We start from the raw sequence: 27,725 nt of genomic DNA, 5'->3' as shown, positions 1-27,725 counted from the left end.
GAATTCCTGACCTCTATTCTTCTCCTCCCTTTTAGATTACACAAGCTCTTTGATTATATGATACGAAGCTTTGCAAACCCATATAATCACATCTGCAACTTCTTGACTACTGTTTTAAAAGTATCATTAAGTTAGGAAATCCTTATCTTTAATTTGGTTTCTACATTTTTAAACATTGTCTTGGAGAGCAACTGTAAATTACCTGTAGACACACAAGGATTGCAGATGCTGGCTTACAAATTAAGACACAACGTGCTTGACACAAGGGGACAGACAACATCACTGGAGAACATGGATGGGCAATGTTTTGAGTTGGGACCGAAAATGGGTCGCCTATCCGTGTAAATTACCTGCTCTTGATTAGGATGCTCCCCAATCACAAACTAAGCTGAATGAAAGAAAACAAGAAGAAATCTTAAAGTATATATATATAATTTATTTCTAGCTATTCATACAGACTTATTCGGGAATTTAACGTGTTTTTTTTTTCAAAATCAGATCATCTTTAGTTGATCAATAAAGAAACATAGTGGCAGACTTGGCATCTTCCCCTGTTGCTTTGAAGTCTCCATTTTGTTGTGTTATCATGTATTTGCCATTGGGAGCCTTGAGGATTAGAACGTTAGAACCAACCAGCTGGATAATGAAGTTGATTGGCTGCTTCCCTGTACCGCTGACGTAGCCATCTTTATCCATTTCCCAATACTTGTCTGTGGACACTGACCCAGAACAGAAAGAAACAGACTGATGTTAACTCGGGATTTGCCACTATTCAGATTAAAGGGTCGGTTGACAAGTCTTAACCAAGGATTTTAAACAGAGCACACCATATAAAGGGCAAGTTGGATTTAATAGAACTGTAAAATAGCATTTGATTTTAAAGTCAGTGAGAAACACTGCATGGAACAGGCCCTTTGACCCACCAAGTCCATATCAACCATCATCCACCCATTTGCACTAATGCACATAAACTCTATTTCATTCTGCCCACATTTCTATAAACTCTCTCCATCTTCTATCACATGGAGACATAAGGAATTGCAGAGGAAATGTGTAGGAAAGAAATGCAGATGCTGGTTTAAATCGAAGGTAGACACAGAATTTTGGAGTAACTCAGCGGGACAGGCAGCATCTTTGATGGGACAGGCAGCATCTCTGGAGAGAAACGTCCCCCATTCCTTTTCTCCAGAGATGCTCGCTGAGTTACTCCAGCATTTTCTGTCCACCTAAGGAATTTCAGATGCTGCATGACGAAAAAAAGCAACACAAAGTGCTGGAGGAACGCAGAGGGTCAGGCGACCACAGTATGTGAGGACAAAGGACTATGTTTCGGACATGGTGTTCTGCAGCACAGGGGTTCAGCAGGGAACAGTGCTAGCTCCTTTCCTGTTCACCCTGTGCATTGCGGACTTCAGGCACAGCTCAGCAAACTGCTATCTACAGAAGTTCTCTGACGACTCTGCCATCGTCAGCCTCATAACAGACGACGATGACAGGGCGTACAGAGAACTGACCAGGGACTTTGTGGACTGGTGCCAGCGGAACTGCCTTCAGATCAATGCGGGGAAAACCAGGGAGATGGTGGTGGATTTCCGCAGGCGCAGCCTCATCCCCCAGACACCGGTGAACATCCAGGGAATGGACATCGGGAGAGTGGACTCTTATAAGTACCTGTGTGTTTGCCTCAACAATAAACTTGACTGCAACGAAAATATAAATGCACTGTACAAAAAGGGCCAGAGCAGACTTTACCTACTGAGGAGACTCAGGTCCTTTGGAGTGCAGGGGGCACTCCTAAGGACCTTCTACAACACTGTGGTGGCATCAGCCATTTTCTATGAAGTGGTCTGCTGGAGCAGCAGCATCTCAGCAGCGGAGGGGAAGAGACTTGACAAGCTGATCAGGAAGGCCAGCTCTGTCCTGGGTTGCCCCCTCGACTCAGTACAGGCGGTAGGAGAGAGGAGGAAGATGGAAAAGATAACATCGTTGCTGGACAACGACTCCCACCCCATGCAGGACACTGTCACTGCACTGAGTAGCTCCTTCAGTGACAGACTCCTTCACCCCAAGTCTGTGAAGGAGAGATATCGGATGTCTTTCCTTCCCGCTGCTGTGAGGCTGCACAACCAGGGCTACTCCCAGCAGACCAGTCAACAGACCAGTTAACAGTAACAGTTTTAAAAAAACACAGTAAATGATGACAATTATCCTAATCTTTATTTTTATTTATAATGAATGTCTCTTGCTATCCACTTTGCTGCTGTAACACTGCAAATTTCCCCGGTGTGGGACAAATAAAGGAATATATTATTATTATTATCTCTGGAGGACATGGACAAGGGAAGTTTGTAGTAGGAGGGAGAAAGCAGGAATAGAGGTGGGGGCAGGATAGAGCCTGATAAGTGGATGCAGGTGATGTGTTTGATTGGCAGATGGGTAGACAAAGCAAGAGATGAAAGGCTAGAGAATCTTTGCTTTATACAGGGAATACTCAGTGCATTTATTTATGCCTCTTGATTACTTCTTGCCTCAGAGTCTCAAGTGGCAGATTCACCTCCAACTGCTTAGCCAAGTTTGTATTATCTTTCCTGCATAAATCCCCTTTGATAAAATGTCCAGCTTTATGGATGGATTTATTTATTGCAATGAGAATAAAGCTCTGTCTTCAGTGCTGCTTCATGGTGTGTCTCAGTTGCCAACCTTGAAAAATGTAAAATAAAACAAACCATTTGCAAATTCCGCAGAAAGATAAATACAAAACAAGGGGTACTTAAAAGTGGCTAAACAGAGTAAAAGATCCAGGGATTGGGTAAGTAGAGAAAAGAGTTCCGATAAAAATGAAATGTTGGCTTTGTCATATTTTTATTTCCAGTATTTCTAGGATCAAATTGATTTCACTGAAACTAAATCTACTTTGATGAAACAGTTTGTGAAAAGAGTGTGCCTATCTGCTTACAGAAAAGAAACTGCTGGAAGAATTCATCACATTTAGCAGCATTTGGGGAGGCAAAGAGATGGTCAAGATTTCAGGGCAAAACCCTGCATCAGGACTGAGAGTGAGGAGGGAAGATTGCTGGTAATGGAAGTGAGAGGGTGGGATGAGAAAGAGGATGGTAGGTGATAGGTGTAACCACATGGTGGGAGTGGGTGTCGAAACAAAGTGGGGGTGGGGAGAATATTCAGACAGAGACTGGTAGTGTTAGGTGGAAACATAAGAAGGAGAAAAGCATAGGCAGTAATCTGCCCGCGATCCCTCCCATATCTGGTTGCACCTATCTGCTACCAGTCTCTGACTCTATTCTTTTTCCTCCCATCTCCACCTGACTCCATTTGTCTATTGATTTCTCATTTTCTTTTGAGGATTTGTCAACTGTAGACCCTATGTTCTTCCCTAGTTCTGAGGAGGGTCACTGACCCAAAACATTAAAGAGTTTCTATTTCCATACTGCTTGACTGGCTGAATTGCTTTGGCATTCTTGTTTTTACACCTTTGCAAAAGCATCTCAGAAGTAAGAAGAAAAGGTAGAAAAATCAGAAATGAAAAATGTTTTATTCTGGAGTTAACTGGTGCTGTTTTGCAAATCTGAAACCAATGAAAGTTTATTCAAAAGAGTTATTACACTAAGTAAGCAGATAATAAACTCACCAAGTTTGAATTGGTAGTAGCCATCTTCATCAGAAGTCATCCGACTTGCCTCATAAGTGGGCCTGTCTCCATCTAACCTTTGTGTCCCACAACCAAATGCCACAAAGCCCAAATCACTTTGTAATATTAGGAGTGGTCGGTTAACGAGTTTCAAAATGAATTCTTGAGAATTATCTGCAAACCAACAATCAAAACGTGCTGTTTATATCTTCAGGGGTCTTTGATCAATTGTTGCACAGTTTTAGTAGGCAGAATACATATTCGGATCTTTCGATTTTTATTCCTTTATCTTTTTTGCTCTTTGTATGTTTTGGTCAGTGCTCATTTTGTGATCATTTGGCATAAGTTGCTGATGTAGGTATTCAGAGTGTGTCAGGGACTAATAACTTCCTGCTTATTTGATATTAATTTCCCTTCTTTCCCCACCCACCCACCCAAAGGTGAAAGTCACTGCATGGCACCTTATTAATCCACCGTAAAATCAGGGACTGATTGAATGGAATGTGATTAATATCAGCAGCAGTACCCAACTTTGTCACTGGTGGAATAAAGTATGTTTAACAAAGTAAGGTCCTGTTTAATTTTGAAGTCATGGATTATTCAGAACTCCTTCAAACTTAATATTGGCAAAATAAAACCATCTTCTTCAGTCATTGGGAGGTTTGATGTTGTGCATCTGAATTTTCAAAAGGCATTTGCTAAAGCATTCATGATGGATATCAGAACATCAAAGTGAATTAGATGTGTGTATATAAATGAGCTAAGGCACAGAAGTCAGCAGTTTTTAGTAGGGGTTGGTAATGGATTCAAAGCTGCTCTTTGATTTATATTAATGATAGGGACCTGGATATAATACAAGACATATTTCAAACTTTGCAGATGATGACAGTTTTAGAAATGTAAACAGCGGGAAATGGGCAGACATGTAACAAATTAAATGTAACATTGGGAAGCAGAAGGGAGTACGAGAGAAACAAAATGAACTAAATGGTTCACTTCTTAGGTGAATGGAGGACCAGAGCATATCTGACTTCACTAAGGAAGATACAAACAATCTCCCAGATGTTCTAGTGGCCAGAGATCCTAGGGTGACGGAGGAACTGAAGGACATTCACATTAGGCAGGAAATGGTGTTGGGTAGACTGATGGGACTGAAGGCTGATAAATCCCCAGGGCCTGATAGTCTGCATCCCAGGGTACTTAAGGAGGTGGCTCTAGAAATTGTGGATGCATTGGTGATCATTTTCCAATGTTCTATAGATTCAGGATCAGTTCCTGTGGATTGGAGGGTAGCTAATGTTATCCCACTTTTTAAGAAAGGAGGGAGAGAGAAAATGGGAAATTATAGACCAGTTAGTCTGACATCAGTGGTGGGGAAGATGCTAGAGTCAATTATGAAAGACAAAATTGCGGAGCATTTGAATAGCAGTAACAGGATCGTTCCAAGTCAGCATGGATTTACGAAGGGGAAATCATGCTTGACTAATCTTCTGGAATTTTTTGAGGATGTAACTAGGAACATCGACAGGGGATGTGGTGTACCTCGACTTTCAGAACACCTTCGACAAGGTCCCACATAGGAGATTAGTGGGCAAAATTAGAGCACATGGTATTGGGGGTAGGATACTGACATGGATAGAAAATTGGTTGACAGACAGAAAGCAAAGAGTGGGGATAAATGGGTCCCTTTCAGAATGGCAGGCAGTGACAGGTGGGGTACCGCAAGGCTCGGTGCTGGGACCGCAGCTATTTACAATATACAATAATGACTTGGATGAAGGGATTAAAAGTACCATTAGCAAATTTGCAGATGATACAAAGCTGGGTGGTAGTGTGAGCTGTGAGGAAGATGCTATGAGGTTGCAGGGTGACTTGGACAGGTTGTGTGAGTGGGCGGATGCCCTGTACAATGACAATAAAGATATATTGTATTGTATTGTTCAATTTGCAGCGGCATCAACAATTAGATTGCATGCAGATAAGGCAAAAAAAAGGGTGGAGTGGGAGAGGGGAAAGATTGTAGCTCATTTGGAATGGTGGTAGTATAGCAATTAAGTGATGGTGGATTCCTATATTATGCAGTCACCTAATTTAGTATAATGATGATAATTAGCCTCCACAGTGGCATTGGCTCACTTGGCTGTTCTATAACAAGGGTTTTGGCCATGTGCTGACTATGGCAGGTGAGGAGAAAAAAAATCAGCAAATGGTTTGGGAGCGGTCAAGGTGTGCATGGATCTGAGATAATGGCACACTGACCTCCAGATAAAGACCTTCCTGGGACATACAATACCCTCCATAATGTTTGGGACAAAGACCGACCATTTATTTATTTGCCTCTGTACTCCACAATTTGAGATTTGTAATAGAAAAAAATCACATGTGGTCAAAGTGCACATTGTCAGATTTTATTAAAGGCCATTTTTATACATTTTGGTTTCACCAAGTAAAAATTACAGCTGCGTTTATACATAGTTGTCGCCAGGCATCGTAGTTTATTGCGGTCGCTGTCGCATGCTGTCCCCAGGTTTGATAGGTTCTCTTAAGATGCATTTAGAAGCACATAATATTAAAATAAGTAAAGTCATTTCAAAATACCATAAAATGCTTGTGTTTAACCAATTTATTTACCATCAGGACATTTGACAGGTAGATTGGAGGTGACAGTTTTACGGTCAGATAAGCGTGGTTTTTAAGTAACCCATACAAGGTGTTATAGTTCAAAACTCTCAAGTACTTACCGACTTGTCAGTGATTTCAGCGAAAATTAGGACGCCAGTGAAGCATTGACAGCGTGGGAATTTTCGCGATGTTTTTGGCCTCAGCCATTACATTTAAAGTGAGCTCCAAACCCAGATATGCAACCCAGAAACCAGATATACATCTCCCTTACATTTTGAAAGAATGCCCACACACTTTTCACAAAAATCCACTGAACCACTTTAAAAAAAAAATTTTAATACAGCTATTAGTAAACTGGAGGTAAATCCAGTTTATTCCTTGTTACAGTGAAGCTTGGTTTTTAAGTAACCCATACAAGATGTTGTCATTCAAAACTCTCAAGTATTTACCGACTTGTCAGTGATTTCAGCGAAAACCAGGACGCCGGAGAAGCATTGACAGCGTGGGAATTTTCGCGATGTTTCAGAAGACGTTGTAATCTCGACCTGACTCGGCATTGTCGTGGTCATTGTCGTCGGGTAAAAGAAAAGTTTGGCGATCTGCTACGACTTTGACAGTCGCCGGCAGTCGCCAAAAAGATTGCCTAAGTGGGACAGGCCCTTAACTTTTGAAAAGTTGCCAGGGATAAACGGAACGAAGAAGGTTGGGAACCCCTGTCCTAGTGAGTGCTTGTCTGCAGTACACAGCGTGCCCTCCAGAAGGCATTGCGTGGCAACAGCGCGGGTCAGAGGGCGTGACCTCGCCTGCCGTGCAACCACTCAATAGGCACATCCTATCTGCTCAGATTCAAGTAAATGCCTCAAAACTCATTGTCTGGCGGTTCATTCTGCAGCAGGACAATGATCCCAAACTTACTGCTAAAGCAACAAAGGAGTTTTTCAAATCTAAAAATGGTCAATTCTTGAGTGGCCAAGTCAATCACCCAATCTGAACCCAATTGAGCATGCCTTTTATATGCTGAAGATAAAACTGAAGGGGACTAAACCCCAAAACAAGCATAAGCTAAAGATGGCTGCAATACAGGCCTGGCAGAGCATCACCAGAGAAGACACCCAGCAACTGGTGATGTCCATGAATCGCAGACTTCAAGCAGTCATTGCATGCAAAGGAGATGCAACAAAATACTAAACATGACTAATTTCATTTACATGACATTGCTGTGTCCCAAACATTTTGGTGCCCTGAAATGGAGAGGCTCAGTATAAACACTGCTGTAATTTCTACATGGTGAGACCAAAATGTATAAAAACATCCTTTAATAAAATCTAACAATGTGCACTTTAACCACATGTGATTTTTTTCTATTACAAATCTCAAATTGTGGAGTACAGAGGCAAATAAATAAATGATGGATCTTTGTCCCAAACATTATGGAGGGCACTTTAGAATGGAGTGTACATGCTCGAACTGCCCCTGAGCCAATGCAAGTAGCAGTAGTAGCGTGGCCACAGATTAAAGCATCAATTCCTGCAGTTATCAGTGAGGATATACTTTGCTCTGTGCTCAACACTGCCAATAATCAGATTTTTATTGCACTAAAATGACTGGGAGAATATAAAAGTGGCATCCCAGCAAGAACTCTTCAAATTGCTGATTTTTGTGCGATGCATTTTTTGTTGAACAATGTGTTAAAGGTCATAAGTTGTGACTTTTTGATCCCAGTGGGCAGAACTTCAGAGGGAGAGAGGAACCAAGGTGGAGCAGGTTACCTGAAATTAGAGAACTCAATGTCCATCCAATCAGATTGTAGGCGGAATATGAGGTATTGTTCATTCAGTTTGCATTTGGTCTCATTCTGACAATGGAGGAGGTCAAGGACAGACAGGTCAATGTGGGAATAGGGGGGAGGTGGGTGCAATTGGAAAAATTAGCAACTGTGAGCTCTGGGTGACCATACAGTCACTTTGTCTTCATTTGGTCTTTCCGGCATAGAGGAGGCCATGCCAAGGTCATATCATGCAGTAGACGAGGTTGGAGCAGGTGCAAATGAATCTCTGCGACACCTGGAAGGATTGTCCATGTCCCTGGATGATGATAAGAATGCAGATGTAAGGACAGTGCTGCACCTTCAACAGTTGCAGGGGAGGGAAGGGTGGGGAGGAATGAGTAAACTAAGGAGTAACGGAGAGAGTGATCCTAGCATAAAGCAGAAAGGTTTGGGGAGGGGAAGATGTGACGGGTTCTGGGAACACAGTGGAGCTGGCAGAAATGTCGAAGAATGATGTGCTGGATGTGAAGGGTGAAAGTTGAATACCTAAGAGGAATCCCTATGCTGCTTGAGGGAAACAGGTTGTGAGCAGATGTGTGACTATTGGAGGAAATGCAGCTGAAGGCAACATCAATCACTTTGTAGGAGGTTTGAAGGAGGGGTTTAGCTCAATTTCCTAAAAAAGGAGGACATCTCCAAAGCCTTTGAGTGGAAGGCTTAATCTCTTGTGTCTCCATACATATGGTTTGTTGAATTAGAATCACAAGCTGAGAATTAACCCAGTTAGCTGCTGCTCTGAGTACTCTACCAGGCCATCAGAGGAGCTATATCACAGCATAATATATATGTTACTATATATGCATACATTAATAAAGAATAAATTGTAACTCACCAGTTGAAAAATATTCTACCATAAGCTGACCATTGGACTTTGTGGTGAGGTGTTTTCCATCTCCTGTCTTTATCGTCACCTTAGGTCCATTGTACACAATATTAAACCAACAATCATCAGTCAGAATAGGGCTTCCCACAATCGTATTTTGAGGACCCTAAAGACATTTTTAAAAAGTAATTTGATGCAAGGGTCCTATTGTACATTTATATTCTTTTTTTAAAATACATCTTTCTTGCCCCTTGAAGGGACAACTTACATCAGAGGGATAATTCTTCTGGTCATCCCCCAGTAATGTATTGGTGGCAATGTATTAGTGCCTCCCTCAAGTGATCAATTTTTGTGTAAGCCATGATACAGAATATTGGAATGATTCTTTGCCATTGTTATATGATAATGGACATTATAAGCAGGTTTAGATCTGCCTTTGCCTAATGTACTTGTTTGAAATTATCCAGAAGTCTTTGTATAGTCCAATTGTGCTGAGGTAGTCCCAGAACACGAACTTCCTGGCTGCCTCATAAATTACTCTAATGAATGTAAATTTAATTTCCTTGTTCTATTGCTTTTAGTAATAATTCCATATTGGCCTCCCAATGCACATTTAATTTAATTATTCATTGTGAGTTTTTGATGTGAATCCAATGTCACTGGATGTTCACAGATATCGGTTCCTTCTGCAGCCATGCAAAAAATAACAGTAGGTTTTTAAATTAAAACATAAATACCCAGCAAAGGTATCTTGAAACTGCATCAAGAAGCATATGAGTTTGTCACCACAGCAGCTGATGTGCAAATCGTTTTTGAAGTACAAAGTATGGAAGGAAGGAATTTACCTATACCAGGCCTGTGAAAGAGCTAGTGTAGGAAGCAACTGCAGATGCTGCTTTACACCGAAGATAGACACAAAATACTGGAGTAACTCAGCGGGACAGGCAGCATCTCTGGAGAGGAATGGGAGACGTTTCGGGTCAAGACCCTTCTTCAGACTGAAAGGGTACAGATATGGAAGGGTCCAAAGAGAATGTAAGATGTGAAAAGGATAGATCAAAGCAGACGATGTTCAAGGAAATGTACAAGGGTTCATTGATGGCTGAGGGGAAGGTGACAACAAGGCCTACAAACAGTAAAATTAATCAGGACAATGAAACTAATCAGAGAACTAGCATGGGGAGGACGGAGAGAGAGAGGGAAAGCAAGGGTTACTTGAAGTTAGAGAAATCAATATGTACACCGTAAGCTGCCTATGCGAAATATGAGGTATTGTTCCTCCAATTTGTATTTGTCCGCCAGGGCCAACACGATCACCCGGCTACTAAACACTTTAACTCCTCCTCACATTCCCATTCTGACCTTTCTGTTCTGAGCCTCCTCAAATGTCAGAGTGAGACCAAGTGCATATTGGGGGAGCAGCACCTTATATTTTGCTAGGGCAGCTTGCAACCGAGCTGTATGAATATTGATTTATCTCTTCAAGTAACCCTTGCTTTTCCTTTCTTTCTGTGCCTCCCCACCCGAGTTCTCTGTCTAATTTCACCGTCCTAATTAATTTGATGCCTTGTTGTCATCTTCCCCATAACCATCAATGAACCATTCTACATTTCCTTGATCACCATCTGCTTTGATCTGTCCTTTTCACACCTTACATTCTCTTTGTACCCTTCCATACCTCTAGTTTCCCTCTCCCCGGACTCTCAATCTGAAGAAGGGTCTTGACCCGAAACGTCACCCATTCCTTCTCTCCAGAGATGCTGCCTGTCCCACTGAGTTACTCCAGCATTTTGTGTCTATCTTCTGTGAAAGATCTAGCTCGTTGCCCTGTCCTTTCCTCAATACTTTTCAAAGATACTATTGGATGGTTTGGATGGTTGCATCTAGGCTAGTGAGGGAAGTAACAGCAGAAATTCTATCCCCAGTCCTTCGATGCTGCCAAAAGGACTGGGGGGATTCTAAATGTTACAGATCTAATAAGGTAATGAAAAGGATGGAGACATGAGGAATTGCTGATGCTGGAATCTTGAGCAAAACACAAAGTGCTGAAGTAACTCAGCAGGTCAGGCAGCATCTGTGGAGAAAATAAATATGTTTCAGATAGGAACACTTCTTCAGTGATTGTAATAGGGGAGAAAGCTGGAGACAGTGGGGTCGGAACAAGGCCTGGCAAGTGATAGGTGGATGCAGATGAGGGGGAGGGGTTGATTGGAAAATGGATGAAGTAAGTGATAATAATAAAAATGTAAAGGATAAAATGGGCAACCACAATCCATGCAAGACCATAACACATACATTATTTTTAATCTACCAATTTTTCTTTTCATCAATTATCCCAAATCTATGTGATCTGGTTTGTGACACTTCTGCCATGAAAAGAGTTTCTGCTTGTTCACTCAATCAAAATTATTCATGATTCCTGTGCTAATTTTGTCTGTTATAAATAGAATATATTATAGGTATAATAGAATTAAGTTTGGAAGAAATAAGTCATGTGGGGTATTAATGTTGAAAAGCAATAGATGCTTGCATGCTTTCTCCTTTTCTCCCTCTCATTTCCCTTGCCACATCTTCCATGTCCCTAGCCTCTCATCCAATGAATCATCCTCCATCATTTTAGTCACCTTGAATATGATGCCAGTACCAAACATGTACATCTTCCCCTTCCCTCTCATTTCAGCATTCAAAAGGGTTCATACCCTCACTCTCCCATCTACCCCAATTCTCATTTTCTTCTCACAACACTTTAACTTGCAGAAACAGGAGATCCAACACCTCCTCTTCACCTCATCTTTTCACACCATCCAGGAACCCAATACTTCTTCCAGGTGAAGAAGTGATTCACTTGTATTTTTTTACAGTTTGGTGCACTGTTTGCTGGTCATAATATGATCTCCAATACAGTGGCAAATCTAAATGATTAGCACTTTGCAAAACACCTCTCTTCAGTCTGCAAGTACAACCTCGAGTTAATAGAGCCTGAAGAAGGATCTCGACCCAAAACGTCCCCCTTTCCTACTCTCCCGAGATGCCGCCTGTCCTGCTGAGTTACTCCTGCATTTTGTGTCTATCTTTGGTTTAAACCAGCATCCGCAGTTCCTTCATGCACACCTCGAGTTAATAGTTCCCTGTTGGTTTAATTTCCCAGCATGCTCCCACACTGAACTCCCTATCTTTGGACTCTCACACGGTTGCAACAATGGCCATCAAAAGCTTGCATAAAGCATCTCATTTTTCAGGTGACATATCGCATGCAACTGGACCCAACACTGAGTCCAACAATTTTAATTCACCAGTCTTTCAGGTTTGTACCAGTGGAAATGATGGCCATTAATGGTAAATGTGTATTTCCACAATTCTCTTTTATTTCAGATTTCCAGAACATGTAGTGCAATGTATACCAGGTTCCTGCGGTATTTAAAAAAATCTCCTTTGTCTATATTCATCTCCTACTTATACCTCATTCTGGTTGATCAGCTGTGATTAACAAGCCTTAACTACCTCCCTTAGCCAGCATTGCCCCCAATTGCAGCATTCAGATTTTCTTGAACTCCCCCATCACAGATATTTCTTTTGTCTACTGTACCTTAAAATATCTTTGATTTTGAACTTTTCCAAATTTTGTGGATTTGAACCATTACTCTGTTACTATCTCCACAGATACTGTCTGGCCTGCTGATTAGTTCCAGTATTTCCTGCTTTGATTTAAAGAACAGAATGGTGGCCACTGACTCTCAACTGAACATTAAATGGTACAATAGTTAATCACATTGAACAATTTCTTAAGGCTATTGTAACTGGGCACTTAACACTTAATATACATCAGCCACAAAACCATATATATACCAGACTGCCTCTGGACTGATATCAATGCAGCTCTTTTGACACTATTAGCTAAAACACTGATAACCTTTCCAACCATAATGCTCCACATTTTGAGGATTTCAAATCAAAGCAACAAAACAATCAAATTTGCCAATGTATACCCAATCTGCACCCGATTACTTCACTCCCTACCAAGTTTCTCAATCAGATCTTTAATTGATTACTTACCATTGAAAGATAGTCCTTTCCAATACCAAGAAAGCAAGCTTTCCTAGTCGTGTTATTGATGATTATCTGAAAGATCTCAGTGTCTGTTACTTGCATCTGTAGAGCATAGACATCAGCACCTTTCAAAGGATCACAATAGTACTTCAGTGAAAAATTACATGTGATTTATTTGCATTTACTAATTATAACCTTTTTGTCTGTTTTTTTTTCTCTCTTACTCAAAAGGTGGGTAGTAATTCACAGAACTTGTTATGGTGCAGGTGATGCGTGGCCTTACAGCGGCAGAGACCCAGGTTCATAGAAACATAGATCCTGATTACAGGTGCTGCCTATACAGAGATTATACGTTCTCCCTGTGACTGCTGTTATCCCTGGGTGCTCCGGTTTCCTCCCACACTCCAAAGGCGTGCAGGTTTGTTGGTTAATTGGCTTTGGTAAAATTGTAAATTATCCCTAGTGTGTAGGATAATGCTAATATACCAGAATCACTGGTCAGCGTGGACTCGGTGGGTCGAAGGGCCTGTTTCAGCGCAGTATCTCTAAACTAAATTAAACTAAACTAAACCAACATGTCTCTGTGAAGAGTGGATCAAGTTTTCAATGGAACTGAACGCTTCATTTTAACAAAATGAATCAGGATTATTAGTAATATAGCAAAGTGACTCTGAATGGACGGCTCAAAATATTTATTTTATTTTATATTTTATTTCATTTTATTTCTATTTATTTATTTCTTTTCGTTTTTCTTTTCCTTCCCAAGATGGTGCCTGTCTGTGGCGACATGTTGCCAGCAGCACAGCAGAAAATCATCAAATATAATAGTTCTCAGCTTACCTGTATAAAAGAAACAGCAGACCCCCTCTCCCAACTAGCCAATGCACAATCACTGGAAAATAAAGTGGAGGACTTAAGGTCAAGGCTGCTTTCTCAAAGGGAGCTGAGGGAATGCTGTGTGTTCTGGCTCACCCCAGTGTTGTACTTCGTGGTCCGGTATCTGTTATACCTTTGGTGAGACTCTGGACGGACCACGAGTACACATGTTTAAAAGGTTACAATGCTGGAGCTTATATCCAGGCTGTTTACTCCAAGGCCACTTGGAACCAGAGTGGCCACCTAATCACCTCATTCCCTTATATACACATTACTACACTGGCAAACAAAGTAGTCCTTTGATACAACAAAGTAGTCTCTGCAATATCACAACACCCAGCTCCCCAGACTCAGCCGTCCAGCCTGAAGGTTTCTCCATCCAACGTATGGACCGAACGCAGGCGTTTGGGAAAAGGAGAGGTGGGGGCATCTGCCTCATGGTCAACTCTTCGTGGTGCTCAGACGTGGCAGTTCTAACTCCTGCTCTCTGCACCTGGACCATCTGGCGATGAAGTGGCGCCCCTTCCACCTCCCGAGGGAATTCACCTCCATCATCCTGATCGCGGGCTACATCCCACCCCAGGCAGACGTCCGTCTAGCATTGGAGGAGCTGCATGCCGTAGTTAACAAGCACCAGTCAGCGTATCCCGAAGCCTTTACCACCATAGCTGGAGACTTGAACAAAGCCAACCTGAAAAAATCACTCCCAAACTACCACCAACCAACATATCGCCTGCAGCATCAGAGGATTAAACACCCTTGACCACTACTATACGACCATCAAGAATGCCTATCGCTCAATCCCTCGCCCTCACTTCGGGAAATCTGACCATTCAGCGGTGCTGCTTCTTTCTGCATGCAGGCAGCAACTGGAGAGCGTACCCTCAGCGGTGAGGACTGCACAGAGCTGGTCTGGGGAGGCAGAGGCAAAACTACGGGACTGCTTGGAATCAGTAGACTGGGTCATGGTCAAGGACTCGGCAGCGGATCTGAATGAATTTGCCACAGTCGTTACAGACTTCAGAAGGAAATGTGTGGAGGACTGTGTTCCTACAAAAACCATCCGAGTGTTCAGGAGGCAGCTCAAGTAACAGCAAAGCATCACTCCCTGATGAGTTCAATGCGTTCTACGCACGCTTTGATAGGGAGAACACTGATGTGCCTTCCTGAATCCCCCATACACCCTGATGGTATTACAGTCACAGTCACAGAGGCCGACGTCAGAAGATCCTTCAGGGGAGTGAACCCTCGGAAAGTGCCTGAACCTGACGGTATACCCGGTCGAGTTCTTAAAACCTGTGCAGACCAACTGGCTGGAGTTTTTGTGGACATTTTCAACCTCTCATTATTGAGGTCTGAGATTCCCTCCTGCTTTAAGAGGGCATCAATAATAAAGTGCCCAAGAAGCGTAAGGTGACGTGCCTCAATGACTTTCGACCAGTGGCACTAACGTCCGTGGTGATGAAGTGCTTTGAGAGGTTGATAATGGTGCATATTAACTCCTACCGCAACAAGAACCTCGACCCATTACAGTTCGCCAACCGTCACAACAGGTCAACAGAGGATGCGATCTCACTGGCTTTCCACTCCGCACTGGACCACTTGGACAATAAAAACACTTATGTCCAGCTATTGTTGATAGACTACAGCTTGGCGTTCAATACCATCATCCCTTCCAAGCTGGTTATCAGGCCAAGCTGGCCATCTGCAAGTCACGGCGCCAGGCGGAAGAGGGCTCTGCCCGAGCCAGCTGCCTGCACCTTTTCCGGGGTTACGTCCGCAACCGGGTGGGGTTAGAGAGGGACTACGCGCTGCCCACAGGCACCCTGGGGGATTTCCAGGACCGCTGGGCATTGCAGGGAGTTGAATGCATCATGGACAAGGGTTGTAACATAGTTGTATAATATTTTATTGTTTGTCTTGTATTACGGTGATTGGTTCTATTTTGGCTTTATTGTATTGTATATATTATTTTAATAATTGAATAAATATTTTTGATTCAGAAAAAAAAGCTGGTTACCAAGCTCAAGGAACTGGGACTCTGCAAATCCCTCTGCAATTGGATCCTCATCCACAGATCACAGTCTGTTCGAATTGATAGAAATACTTCTTCCTCATTAACAATCAGTACAGAAGCACCTCAAGGCTGCGTGTTCAGTCCCCTGCTCTATTCACTCTATACTCATGACAGTGTAGCTGGACACTGCGAACTCCATCTTCAAGTTTGCCGACGACACCACCGTTGTTGAACAAATTGCAGATGGTGATGAGTCAGAGTATAGAAGTGAGATCGACCGACTGACCAAATGGTGCCAGCACAACCACCTGGCTCTCAATATCAGTAAAACCAATGAACTGATTGTGGACTTTAGAGGAGGAAAGATGAGGACCCCCACAATCCTGTTCATGTCCAGATGGTGGAGAGAGTCAAAAACTTCAAATTCCTGAGCTTGCATATTTCCGAAGATCTTTTCTGGACCCAGCATACTGATGCAATTATAAATCAAGCACATCAATGCCTCTACTTCCTGAGAAGATTACGGAGATTCGGTATATCAGAGAGGGTTCTCTTGAACTTCTACAGGTGTACAGTAGAGAGCATATTGACTGGTTGCATCATCATGGCAGCTTAAATGCTCAGGAGCGGAAAAGACTGCAAAATGTTGTGAACATTGCCCAGTCCATCATCGGTTCTGACCTCCCCACCATCGAAGGGATTTATCGGAGTCGCTGCATGAAAAAGGCAGCCAGCATCATCAGAGACCCACACCATCCTGGCCACATGCTGATTTCACCCCTGCCATCGGGAAGAAGGTACAGGAGCCTGAAAACTGTGACGTCCAGGTTCAGGAACAGCAATTAAACACTACAAACATCAGGCTATTAAATACGTCAACGTCAAATAAGCTCTGAACTTCAATAGACTATTATTATTATTATTATTATTATTATTATTATTATTATTATTATTATTATTATTATTATTATTATTATTATTATTATTATTATTATTATTATTATTATTATTATTATTATTATTATTATTATTATTATTATTATTATTATTATTATTATTATTATTATTATTATTATTATTATTATTATTATTATTATTATTATTATTATTATTATTATTATTATTATTCTACTATTGTTTGTTTTTTGAGTATGTGTGTATGTATATATATATATATATATATGTGTGTGTACTTGTGGGCATGTGTATATATACACACTGAACTGTTTTTTCTCTCGTTTATCATATTATTTACAGTGTACTATGTTTAAGTATTCTGTTGTGCTGCAGCAAGTAAGAATTTCATTATTCTATCTGGGACACATGACAATAAAACACTTTTGAATAGTCATATATTTGCTGAAGCGATTACAAACAGCTTGTTCCAGAATTTGGACCTTCCAACAGAAAGCACTTGTTACAAATTATGCCCAGGTGCTGTATATTAAAGAATGTTGGTTTAGAACACATTTTGGTACATCCACATGGAGGTATACAAACTAATGAACGAATTAAGACAATAGTACAACTGCCACACTGAAATCCAGTGAATAAATAGTTCTGAAAAAATATCTTGGGAAGAATGCTTAATCTTTATTCCCACTGCACTTTTCCATCTCCACAAATTTCCTTTTGTATATAGAACAAAGCAGGTTCTAAAAATGCACAGATGATGGTCAATTGATCCAGTTGCCTTGTGTTAAAGCAAAAGAAGAGAAAAACAGACAGAAGAACCTGAGAGACAGAGAAGAGGCAAAATCAGGAGACAAAAAAGGGGATTCATGGAATATAGAAAAGAGGAGAAAGAAGGAAGAGGTGACCTTAATAAAGTGATAGAATCATAAAATGGTTCAGCAAGGGGAAGACCCTTATACAGTCTGGTAATACAATCCATTCTGTTCTATTCCCCAGCTTTTCCACACACTGTGCAAATTATTTTCCTTGACTTGTTATTTTCCTGGAAGTGCTTATCCAATTATTTTTTTGATAGCCCTGGCTGATTCTTTTCCCATCATCCTTACAGTTAATGAATTGTAATCACCGAAATAAAATTGAAAAAAACCCAGTCCATTTGTAATATTTGGATTTGTTTTTCATTTTTTCAATGGAGATAGTTACTTTAAAGCAAAGTTCATTTTGTACATTTGAAAAGACGTTGAGTTGTTCTAAATGTTTGATTTAATTCTAATATTCCGAGTATAATTAATTTTGGATCTGGGTCCAATTGTGTGCTGGTTACTTTAGATATTATGCTGAAAATATTTACCCAGAATTTTTTAATTTTTATACAGTTTGCAAACATATGAAATAATGTAGCTTCTAAATGTTGACATTTTATTGAAACTTTATTGATTATAGTTTAATAACAGGAAAAAAATTAATTCTAAAATTTTGGAAAGGCACTACGGCCCCCACAATCAAAATGTGGATTATAGAAATGACGGAGACCTTAAACGTGGAAAGAATCAGATTTTCCCTGTTGGACAAACAGGAATTATTCATTGGAACATGGTCTCCTTTTATTGATTACTTAAAGGGTCAGAATAGTTCAGCACAGGAACCTGACTAGCACTCGGACTAAAGAATGGATGAAATGCTATACTTTGAAATGTACGAATATATCTCGAATGAAGTTTTTGTTATTTTAATAAATTTTTCCATTCTTCTTTAACTAACTTTTTCCTTATCTTAAAATTTGTTTTTGTTTTTATTTTTCTTCTCTCTCTTTTCTTTCTTTACTTCATCTATTTCTTTAGTTCTATCTAGTTTAAAAAAAAAAAAAAAAAGGGGCAAAAGGTATTGGAGACAATATAATAATAATTGACAATATTATCAATTTAAAAATGTATGACTGTAAAGATGTAAACAGGTTATGTACCTATCTCCAATAAAAAATTTAAAAAAAAAATAAAATAAAAAAAAAATAAAAAAATGAAAAGACGTTGAAACATTTAGATTTTGAACATTAGCTTTGATGTTGGTATTTGTATTGACTGCAAATAGGTGTGTTGTCCATACATTTTGACAATTGAAAACAGTATTCAAATCCATTAACCTGGAAAATTAATGAAACCGTTCGATGGACTGTAAAAACAGTGAGAGAGGGTTGGGCACATGGGTAAGCAGTAAAGCTTTTCAAAACTGGAAATCTACAAAGATGTCAAATTCTTTCAATGGAAGGTTGACTTTTGTGAAGAGACGGAGAAATGCGGTAGAATATTTGCATGATTTTAATTCTAATCTTTCATACATAAAGTTATATTCAATTAGTAAGCTTGATTGAAACTATTGTTTACATTACTATGAAGTAGGCAAACTTAATGATTTGATTCTGACATTACATAATGCATATGAAAGCTAGCTAAGTCAAAGCACAACAAATGGAATTATTATATAATTTACAATATACAATTACTGAACCAACAATAGTTCAAATAGATAGAGCAGGCAAATTATCATGGCACACACTGTTCATAAGATTGACTGGGACCATTGAATTTGACCAGTTACCTATGATAGGTCTGAATTTGTAATTGCATTTAATTAAAAAGCTCCCTGAAGTATTATTCAGACAGATTATTTACTGAACAGTATTTTCTAAATCCCTTGGAGAGGAAAAATTCTAATGGATTTTCTGGTAGCATTGGCGAATGGGGATTTACCTCTCTACCATTTGGAACATCATTTTGTTTGGTTCTGATCTCTAAGAAGCCAGGAACCAAACCGAACAGTTGAATGAAAAAAAATACACCTGAAATATTAACTTCAAACTATTTTGACTAATTTCCTGAAATATTCCAGCAGATACTTTCAAATTACCATTACTTAAAGTAAAAAAAAGACACAATATGCTGGAATAACTCAGCAGGTCAGGCAACATCTCTGGGGAATAGTGGCATAGCATTGCAACTGATAGAGCTGCCGCCTTACAGTGCCAGAGACCTGGGTTTGATCCTGACTTTGGGTGCTGTTTGTGCGGAGGTTGCACGTTCTCCCTGTGACTGTGTGGGTTTCCTCTGGGTGCTCTAATTTCCTCCCACATCCCCAAATACCAAAGGCATGTGGGTTTGTAGGTTAATTGGGCTCTGCAAAATTGACCCTAGTATATAAGGAGTGGATGAGAAAGTGGGATAACAGGTGAATGGGTGATTGATGGTCGGCATGGTCTCAGTTGTTGAAGGGCCTGTTTCCATGCTGTATCTCTAAACTAAACAAACAATATTTGAGGCTGCCTGACCTGCTGTGTTCCTGCAGCAGTTTGTGTCCTTTTTCTGTATATCAGCATCTGCAGTTCCTTGTTTCTACATTATTCAGTGTTCTGCTTTGTTGGTGTAACAAAAGGAGAGCTGTGAACCTCAAACTTGGTAGGGAAGTTATAATGATTCATATTCCCATACCTAACATCTAAGTTGTTTATGAAAGTTCCCATGACGTTTCCCAATGTCACAATGTTTTTTTGCTTCTTACCTGTTCTAATACTGACATATTTGCCGCTGAACAGTGATCGAATGGTGACTTGGCCAGGGCTTGGGTCAGGTGAGAAGAGTTCATCCAGACTGGGACTGTCAGTTTTAAAAGTTCGAATATAAGTGTCCCTTCCACTCAAAACTCTTCCATCATTGTCCTTTAAGCAAAGCATTCCACACCTTATCTCTGGGATGTACATCGTCCGTGATGACTGATATCCCTCAAGCTTTCCATTGCAGGCAATAAGATCTCCACAACTTGTCCTGATACTGTATTTCTTCTCTTCAAGAACAAAATGAAAGGTAACATTTTTTTAATATCATAGTAAATTTTAACATTATAACTTATTTTGATATTTCTAAGATTAATTGGTTACAGTCAACAACAAAATGATGTTATAGCTCTGATTGAAATCACTCAAAATACTTATTCTTAATGCCTCCGTGGTCCGAAATTATCACTCAATAGCTAACTTCCTTTTCTGTTCAAAGTCCACGAACAAGTAGGTTTAGGTTTAGTTTTATATTGTCATGTGTAACGATGTACAATTTTTTTTTGTATGCTATCTAATCAAATCAGATGCAATCAAGCCGAACTCAAGTGCAACAAGTAGAGCAAAGGAAGTGATACAGAGTGCAGAATATAGTTCTCAGCATTGTAGCACAACAGTTTCAGAATCATTTATTAAATACATGCCTATATTGGAGACTTTACCACATGATTATCTGGATCTGGATTTGTGATCTGGGTGCCAATGTTAACATGGTCAGTAAGTTTGTGGATGACACAAAAATTGGTAGTGTAATAATGATCAGTGAAGAAGATTATCTAGGATTATCTAAAAACATGTGACTTATATTAATGGTTTGGTTTTTGAGCATGTGACCTGTATCAATGATTTTGTCTTCTCTGTAACCATGGGAATTGTATTAGATGTGTAATTGGTCCTTGATTTCTTTTTGTCACACCTCTCTTTTTCTGTATAAAAAAGTAAACAATCGTGGAGAAGTTGTTCTTCCCCTCTCCTGAGTTGAGGTCTCTTCAGACACTAGTGTTGTGTCTGGAGATCTTCTCGGGAAGAACCCCATGGTGGAATAAATCTGATGTGCTAATCCAGTATCACGTGTGATTATTCAGACTGAAGGTAAATAATTTGATTTAACATTAGCAGGATCTAGATAAACTGGGGAAGGGAGACAAAGAATGGCAGTTGGAATTTAACTTAGACAAATACAAGGTGTTGCATTTGATAAATTAAACAAGGGCAAAATATGCACAGTAAATGGTAAGGCCTTGGAGATTGTTGAAGAGCAAGAGACCTAGAGGTGCAGATACATTGTTCCCACAAAGTGGTGATGCAGGTAGACTGGATGGTGAAGGTGGCATTTGACATACCTTCTTTCACACCTTTGGCATTAGGAACAGGAGCTGGGATATCATGCTACAACTATGCAAGTCATTCGTGAGACCACATTTGCAGTATTATGGACAGTTCTGGTCGCCCAGCTATAGGAAGGTTATCATTAAGCTGGAAAGGATGCAGAAAAGATTCATGAGGATGTTACTGGGAATGGAGGGCTTGAGTTATCATTATCAGCTACACTTTCATCTACCAAAGTTTTAAACTCACAAGTGCCCATTATGTCATTCTACCTCTTTACCTTCCTCTTTCTTTATCCTGTTCCCCAAGCGCCTACTTATTTGACCAAATGTTTGGTTAGCTGATAAAATATCATCTTATAAGCCACCCTGTAAGTCTTTTCTATAATAACTCTATTATAATATTCGTCTGAAACGCCTTGGAATAATGTGCTACGTTAAAATTTCTATACAGGTTACTATTGTTGGTAGTTTTATCTCATGGCAGCATGATTGCTACAAATGGCATCACATCCTCTGAACTAGAATTCCCGCTCCAGTATCTCCTGGTGGAAACCCGTAAATGTCAGATTCATCGTTAAAGGCCTTCCTAATCTTTAATGACCTTTAAGGCCATTAATCAGAGGGTGGTGAATCTGTGGAATTCATTGCCACAGAAGTCTGTGGAGGCCATGTCAATCGATATTTTTAAGGTGATTGACAGATTCTTGATTGGTAAAGGTGTAAGGGGTTATGAGAAGAAAGCAGGATAATGGGGTTGAGAGGGAAAGATGGATCAGCTATGATTGAAAATGGCAGAGTAGACTTGATGGGCTGAATATCCTAATTCTGCTCCTATAACATATGAACTTGCATGATAGTGTCAACAATATTTAAACTTATTTTCAAAGTTTTCTTGATCTGTGTACCTTTGAAGTTAAAGATGAGTGTCAAAACACAGTCTCGGCCCCAGGGCAGGTCACTGTCACACAGCACTGCATTCGCCTTGACGTCGTAACGCAGATATTTCTTTTTGCCCTGATTGAACATGTTGATGTTGGGATGAATAGCCAGGTGTATCACCCATTTTTCACTTTCTGTGATTGCCTGGGCAAAACAAGTGATATTATCCTCTGCTCCTCCCAAGTAACGTTTCGTCTCGTCAGATTGGAAGGAGACCTTGCCACCTTCATGTGCAATCATCACAAACTTGTTATAAGGATTAGGAATCTCCTGATCACATGCGATCTTCCCATTATTATCTCCAGCTAAATACCTCCTCAGAGAGCTCCTGATGTGGACCAGAGGAGAATTTTCCTTCAAAAACTCAATGGTCCAAATCTGTTTTATCTTCAAGATATTACTGGTAGCATTCACTCTGAAATTGAAGTTCTCTGCAGTCAGGTATTTCTGGGCTGAGTTGATCAGACCAACTGGAAGCACTCTATAAACCATCTTCCCTTGTTGTACTTTAAATTACGGGTTACATCTGCAGGGTTACTTTTACAACTTTATGACATCAGAGTATTGGAGCAGGGTAACTACAGTGATGGAACATATCTTTGTGACATCAGACAAAATCACCGTGAAACGTGCAGAAAATACACAGATTATTATATCACAAGTTGTAGAGCATGAAAAACTGTATGGAGGAAATATCTCTGAATTCTAGCCTCTCAATTTAAAATTAAATACTTTTTCCAAACAAAAACATTGATTTGGTCATTCCGAACCAGGCTATTGTTGCTAACTGTTGGCTTAGAGTTGTTTATCCAAATTGAAGTTTATCCAAATTAAATTAAAAGTTAGTAGCAAAACACCAAAATAAGAGGAAAAAACATTGTTTGCCCCATTGCCAAACAGAATCACATCTCATCAAGCTAAATAAATTGGAAAAATTGATTAGAAAAACCTTTCACGTCCTAAAGAAATGACTTTTAAGGTATTTTTCCCATTGTCCTTGCATACCATGCTGTTTAGAAGCTATGAATTGGCAGTTGCTTTTATAATTCTGCCTCTCTCAGCTACCAAATCTAAACCAGAAGAATGGTCCAGTCTCTCCCTTGCTTAAAATGTAATTCACAGAAAACTATTATAGTTAGAATGTACAAAGAGTGAAGAAACATTGGTTGGAAACTTAAGTGAATGAAGAACCATGAATACGATCTATGATTTCTTTATCATGCAGCACAAAGCCTTATGGTCTGATGATCTCCAGCCTCCACAGTCAATTATTATTAAAATAATTTATCTCACTGTTTAAAATAATGCAATTTTGAATGTTTGGAACTTCCCTTATTTTTCTTCATAAGTATCACGGGCAGCATCAAAGAACCTCCATATTCCGACAGTGGGGCTACTTTGTACGTTGAAGTCATTGTATATTAAAATCTGCATTGCATTTGGACTAAACGAAATGTTTCTGCCATTCTTTTTTGTTCTTAACGTTCTTTGGAGTTCTTCTGCAGCAGTTTATTGTTCAGGAAATTGCAAGTTCTCATTCAAGAATTCTCAAAATGGATTCAAGTACTCCCTCAATATTTTTGGTTTCCAACTCTTTAGATTCTGCCTTTCTCACAAACCCAGGGTTTTCAATTCTCAAACTTTCTACAATATCTGTGAAGCATCCTGTAGCGGCCAGCTTCTCGTCTATCAATTAGCTCCCAAGTTGCCACTTGCATAGACGGGGTGAGCGATAAGCCTAATGACTCGAACAAATATAAATAAGAGATCCTCCTTGACATTTTAATTGTTAGTCTTTATTGAAGGTGCAATAAACATATTGGCATATCTCTTGTCATCAACTGGTTATTGATTTGCTAGGTAAAATTCCATATCTTACCACAGTCTATGCGATCGATACGAACTGCCAGATATAACTTTGGCGGAGTTTGTATTAATCTTCTCGTCAACAAGACTTACAACCGATTACATCTTGGCTAATGAATCTTTTGGCGGAGCCTTTGGCTGAACCTCTGTCAGCACCTCCTTGGTTCACACACACTCTCTGCCAGCACGTACTCAACTGCTGTAACTCTAGCTCCGCCCAGCCCCTACGTAAGCATCGCATTAACTCTATAGTGTCCAAACTACAGTAGGATACAAGGTAATAATAATAATAAGCAAAAATAACTAATAAACGCAAAAATGGCTCCTACACCTCCAAACTAATTGATTATTGATTCACCTTGGCCAAATACTATTCAATGGAGATACAAAAAATTGAATGTGTTGCAATCTTGAGCAAAAGACTAAAGTTCTGTAGGAACTCAGCGGGCTAGGCAGCATCTGTGGAGGGGATGGATAGACGAAGTTTCAGGTCCATTCCCTCCACAGGTGCAGCCTGACCTGCCGAGTTCCTCCAGCACTTCGTGTTGTACTATGCATAAAACTTTGGAAGCATTTTCCCATACTCTATCACTACTTTTGATACAATTCAGGATGTTGTCCTCACCCCAATTGTGACAGATTTATGGTTTGTCACTCATCACCATCAATAGCCTTGAAGAATTGGTTAAAGGTTTACCATTAAAAGTATGAATTGAAAGTAGGCCATTTGTGGTGGTAAAATGATCATGATGATCAGAAGGATGAGAGGGAATCTTATCGAAACATATAAGATTATTAAGGGGTTGGACACGTTAGAGGCAGGAAACATGTTCCCAATGTTGGGGGAGTCCAGAACCAGGGGCCACAGTTTAAGAATAAGGGGTAGGCCATTTAGAACGGAGATGAGGAAAAACATTTTCAGTCAGAGTTGTAAATCTGTGGAATTCTCTTCCTCAGAAGGCAGTGGAGGCCAGTTCTCTGAATGCATTCAAGAGAGAGCTAGATAGAGCTCATAAGGATAGCGGAGTCAGGGGATATGGGGAGAAGGCAGGAACAGGGTACTGGTTGAGAATGATCAGCCATGATCACATTGAATGGTGGTGCTGGCTCGAAAGGCCGAATGGCCTGCACCTATTGTCTACCTGGAGAGAGGAAATTGACCTCCACAGAGTCATTTAAATTATCAGGATTGGGCAGAAGCATTGAGAATAATAAAAATAATAATAATGTTCAAGTTCTCTTCAGAACAATAATTGTTCCATGTGGTAACTGCATAAATATCAGTCTTTGTCTAAAAATGGAAGCCATCCACGATTTCTTGGTGTCCTTATACATCACTGGAAGATGGTCCGTCTAATAATCTGTAGGGCACATTTCACACCTTTGAAGACCAACATACGTGTCATTTTAAAGTCGCCAGTAACATTATCCCAAAGGAGCAAAGTTAATTAGTCATTCACTGCTTTAAATCCAAGCATTATCTTCCCTTCACATGAAATGCAAGCCCATCTGTCATGTTTGCAAGAGTCCACTTTCACCCACATTGAGAATGCTTCAGTGAGATACCTTGTTCCTCAATAATTTTCTGAAGTTTCTAGGAGAATCTCTCAGCAGCAGCAATTTTCAGCCTCAGCTTCCCCTTTAATGTTATGAAAATTCTAACGCTGCTTAAATGATTGAAATTACCTTTCCAAAACATTCATCCTTCCAGCCTCAAGCTTCTGTGACCTTCACATCTTCAAACATAGATTTAGCTTTGCTGAATACTCATTAAACTTGTTGGGATATTTTGTTGGTTTTGATCGTCAAGTTTTCAATTTGTTCCATTAACAAACTTTTGATTCTCCTAAAATCGATAAAATTTTATCGATAATGCTGCAAGAGGCATTATTAGCACTGGCCTTTATCTTTTCAGCTATACCATGAGAAAAAAAGATTGTTGTTGACAGTAACTTGAGCACCTTTGTAATAATTACAGTGCATGCAATAGTGTTGAGCCAATGTAAAATTTCAAACTTTGCGGACTCTTATCCTTTCAATGCTGTTTAGCTCCAGGCACCTTCATATCACCAGATGAGCATTTGGGATGAGGTAATCAGAATTAATTCAGGGAAAATATTTGGTCAAATATTACAGAATAATGGAAGATATATCCACACTGATTTACAATGATCACCTGAGCGACGTACCTTGGAAGATAAAGCGATGTAAGTGACAATGTAATAACAAATTAGGCAACGATAAATTGAGTCACTAATAATTGAGCAACGTTAATTGAGTCACTAATAGTGAACATAATAGCAAAACAGCAATGAGTAAAATTACATTCTGTGAGCACATGTAGTACAGAAAAGAAATCTCAGCAAGCCATTGTTGTATTAAATCTGCTACTTTAATACACCGAACCGTACAACCACAGCATCAACTGAGGCACTAAATTTAGATTCCGAACAGTTGACCTTACAAAGCAAAAACATAAAAAGTTGGACACTCAGACATTAAGGAAGTATCTGTGGAAAAAAAGAGTCAATGTTTCAAGGATAGAGGCCCTTCATCGAAACTATTCTGGTGACAACCCTCCGACCTGAAATACGAGTTCCTTTCAAATGATTCACAATTTTACGAGAGAAAATCCCACATTTTTTCCATTTTAATCGGGCAACATCTTACCCTGAAACATTCCAGATTTGCCCATGAGTTCAAATATATTCTCAGTGTTTATCCTGCCAAACCCCTTCAGAATCCTAAATATTCCAATAAGATAATTTCTCATTCTTCTAACTCCAATGAGTAGTGGCCCAACCTGCTTCAACTTTCCTCATCAGATCCCTTCAAGAAACAAGTGAATTTTCTCTGAATTGCTTTTAATTTAAACATTTTCCTTTTTAAATAAGGAAACCAAAACTGTGCACACATTTGAAGGTGTGGACTAATTAATGTCTTGTACAAATGCTGTAAGTCATCGCCACTTTTATACTTTCCCTTTGCCAGATGTCAGCATTTTATTTTTTGTTGTTGGTTGTTATACTTGTTCGAAAACTGGGCTTCTTGTACAAGAATACACTCAGTACATAAGCATTGTATAATCTCTCTCCATATATTCTATTCCTAAACATCACCCATCTATGCTCTCCAGGGATGCTGCCTGACTCAAGTATTTTGTGTAATTCCTCTGCATAGTTCGACATTAACCCGATGCTTGTGCAGTAAC

General features: G+C 39.9%; 1 protein-coding gene across 1 annotated transcript; it reads right to left on the bottom strand.

The window, feature by feature from the left end:
* Positions 1-513: 513 nt before the first annotated feature.
* LOC144602088 (fascin-like) lies at positions 514-23,140 on the bottom strand. The gene is made up of 6 exons (XM_078414787.1): positions 22,615-23,140; positions 20,327-20,608; positions 12,973-13,091; positions 8,929-9,085; positions 3,647-3,820; positions 514-719 (listed from the first exon to the last, which is right to left on the bottom strand). Exons 1-6 carry the CDS (start codon positions 23,138-23,140, stop codon positions 514-516), a joined length of 1,464 nt encoding a protein of 487 aa, XP_078270913.1.
* Positions 23,141-27,725: the final 4,585 nt, after the last annotated feature.

Source organism: Rhinoraja longicauda, chromosome 18, assembly GCF_053455715.1.
Source record: "Rhinoraja longicauda isolate Sanriku21f chromosome 18, sRhiLon1.1, whole genome shotgun sequence".
Classification (NCBI taxonomy): domain Eukaryota; kingdom Metazoa; phylum Chordata; class Chondrichthyes; order Rajiformes; family Arhynchobatidae; genus Rhinoraja; species Rhinoraja longicauda.
Note: the sequence above shows the minus strand (reverse complement) of the source record. Positions and strands in the feature narration are given on the sequence as shown.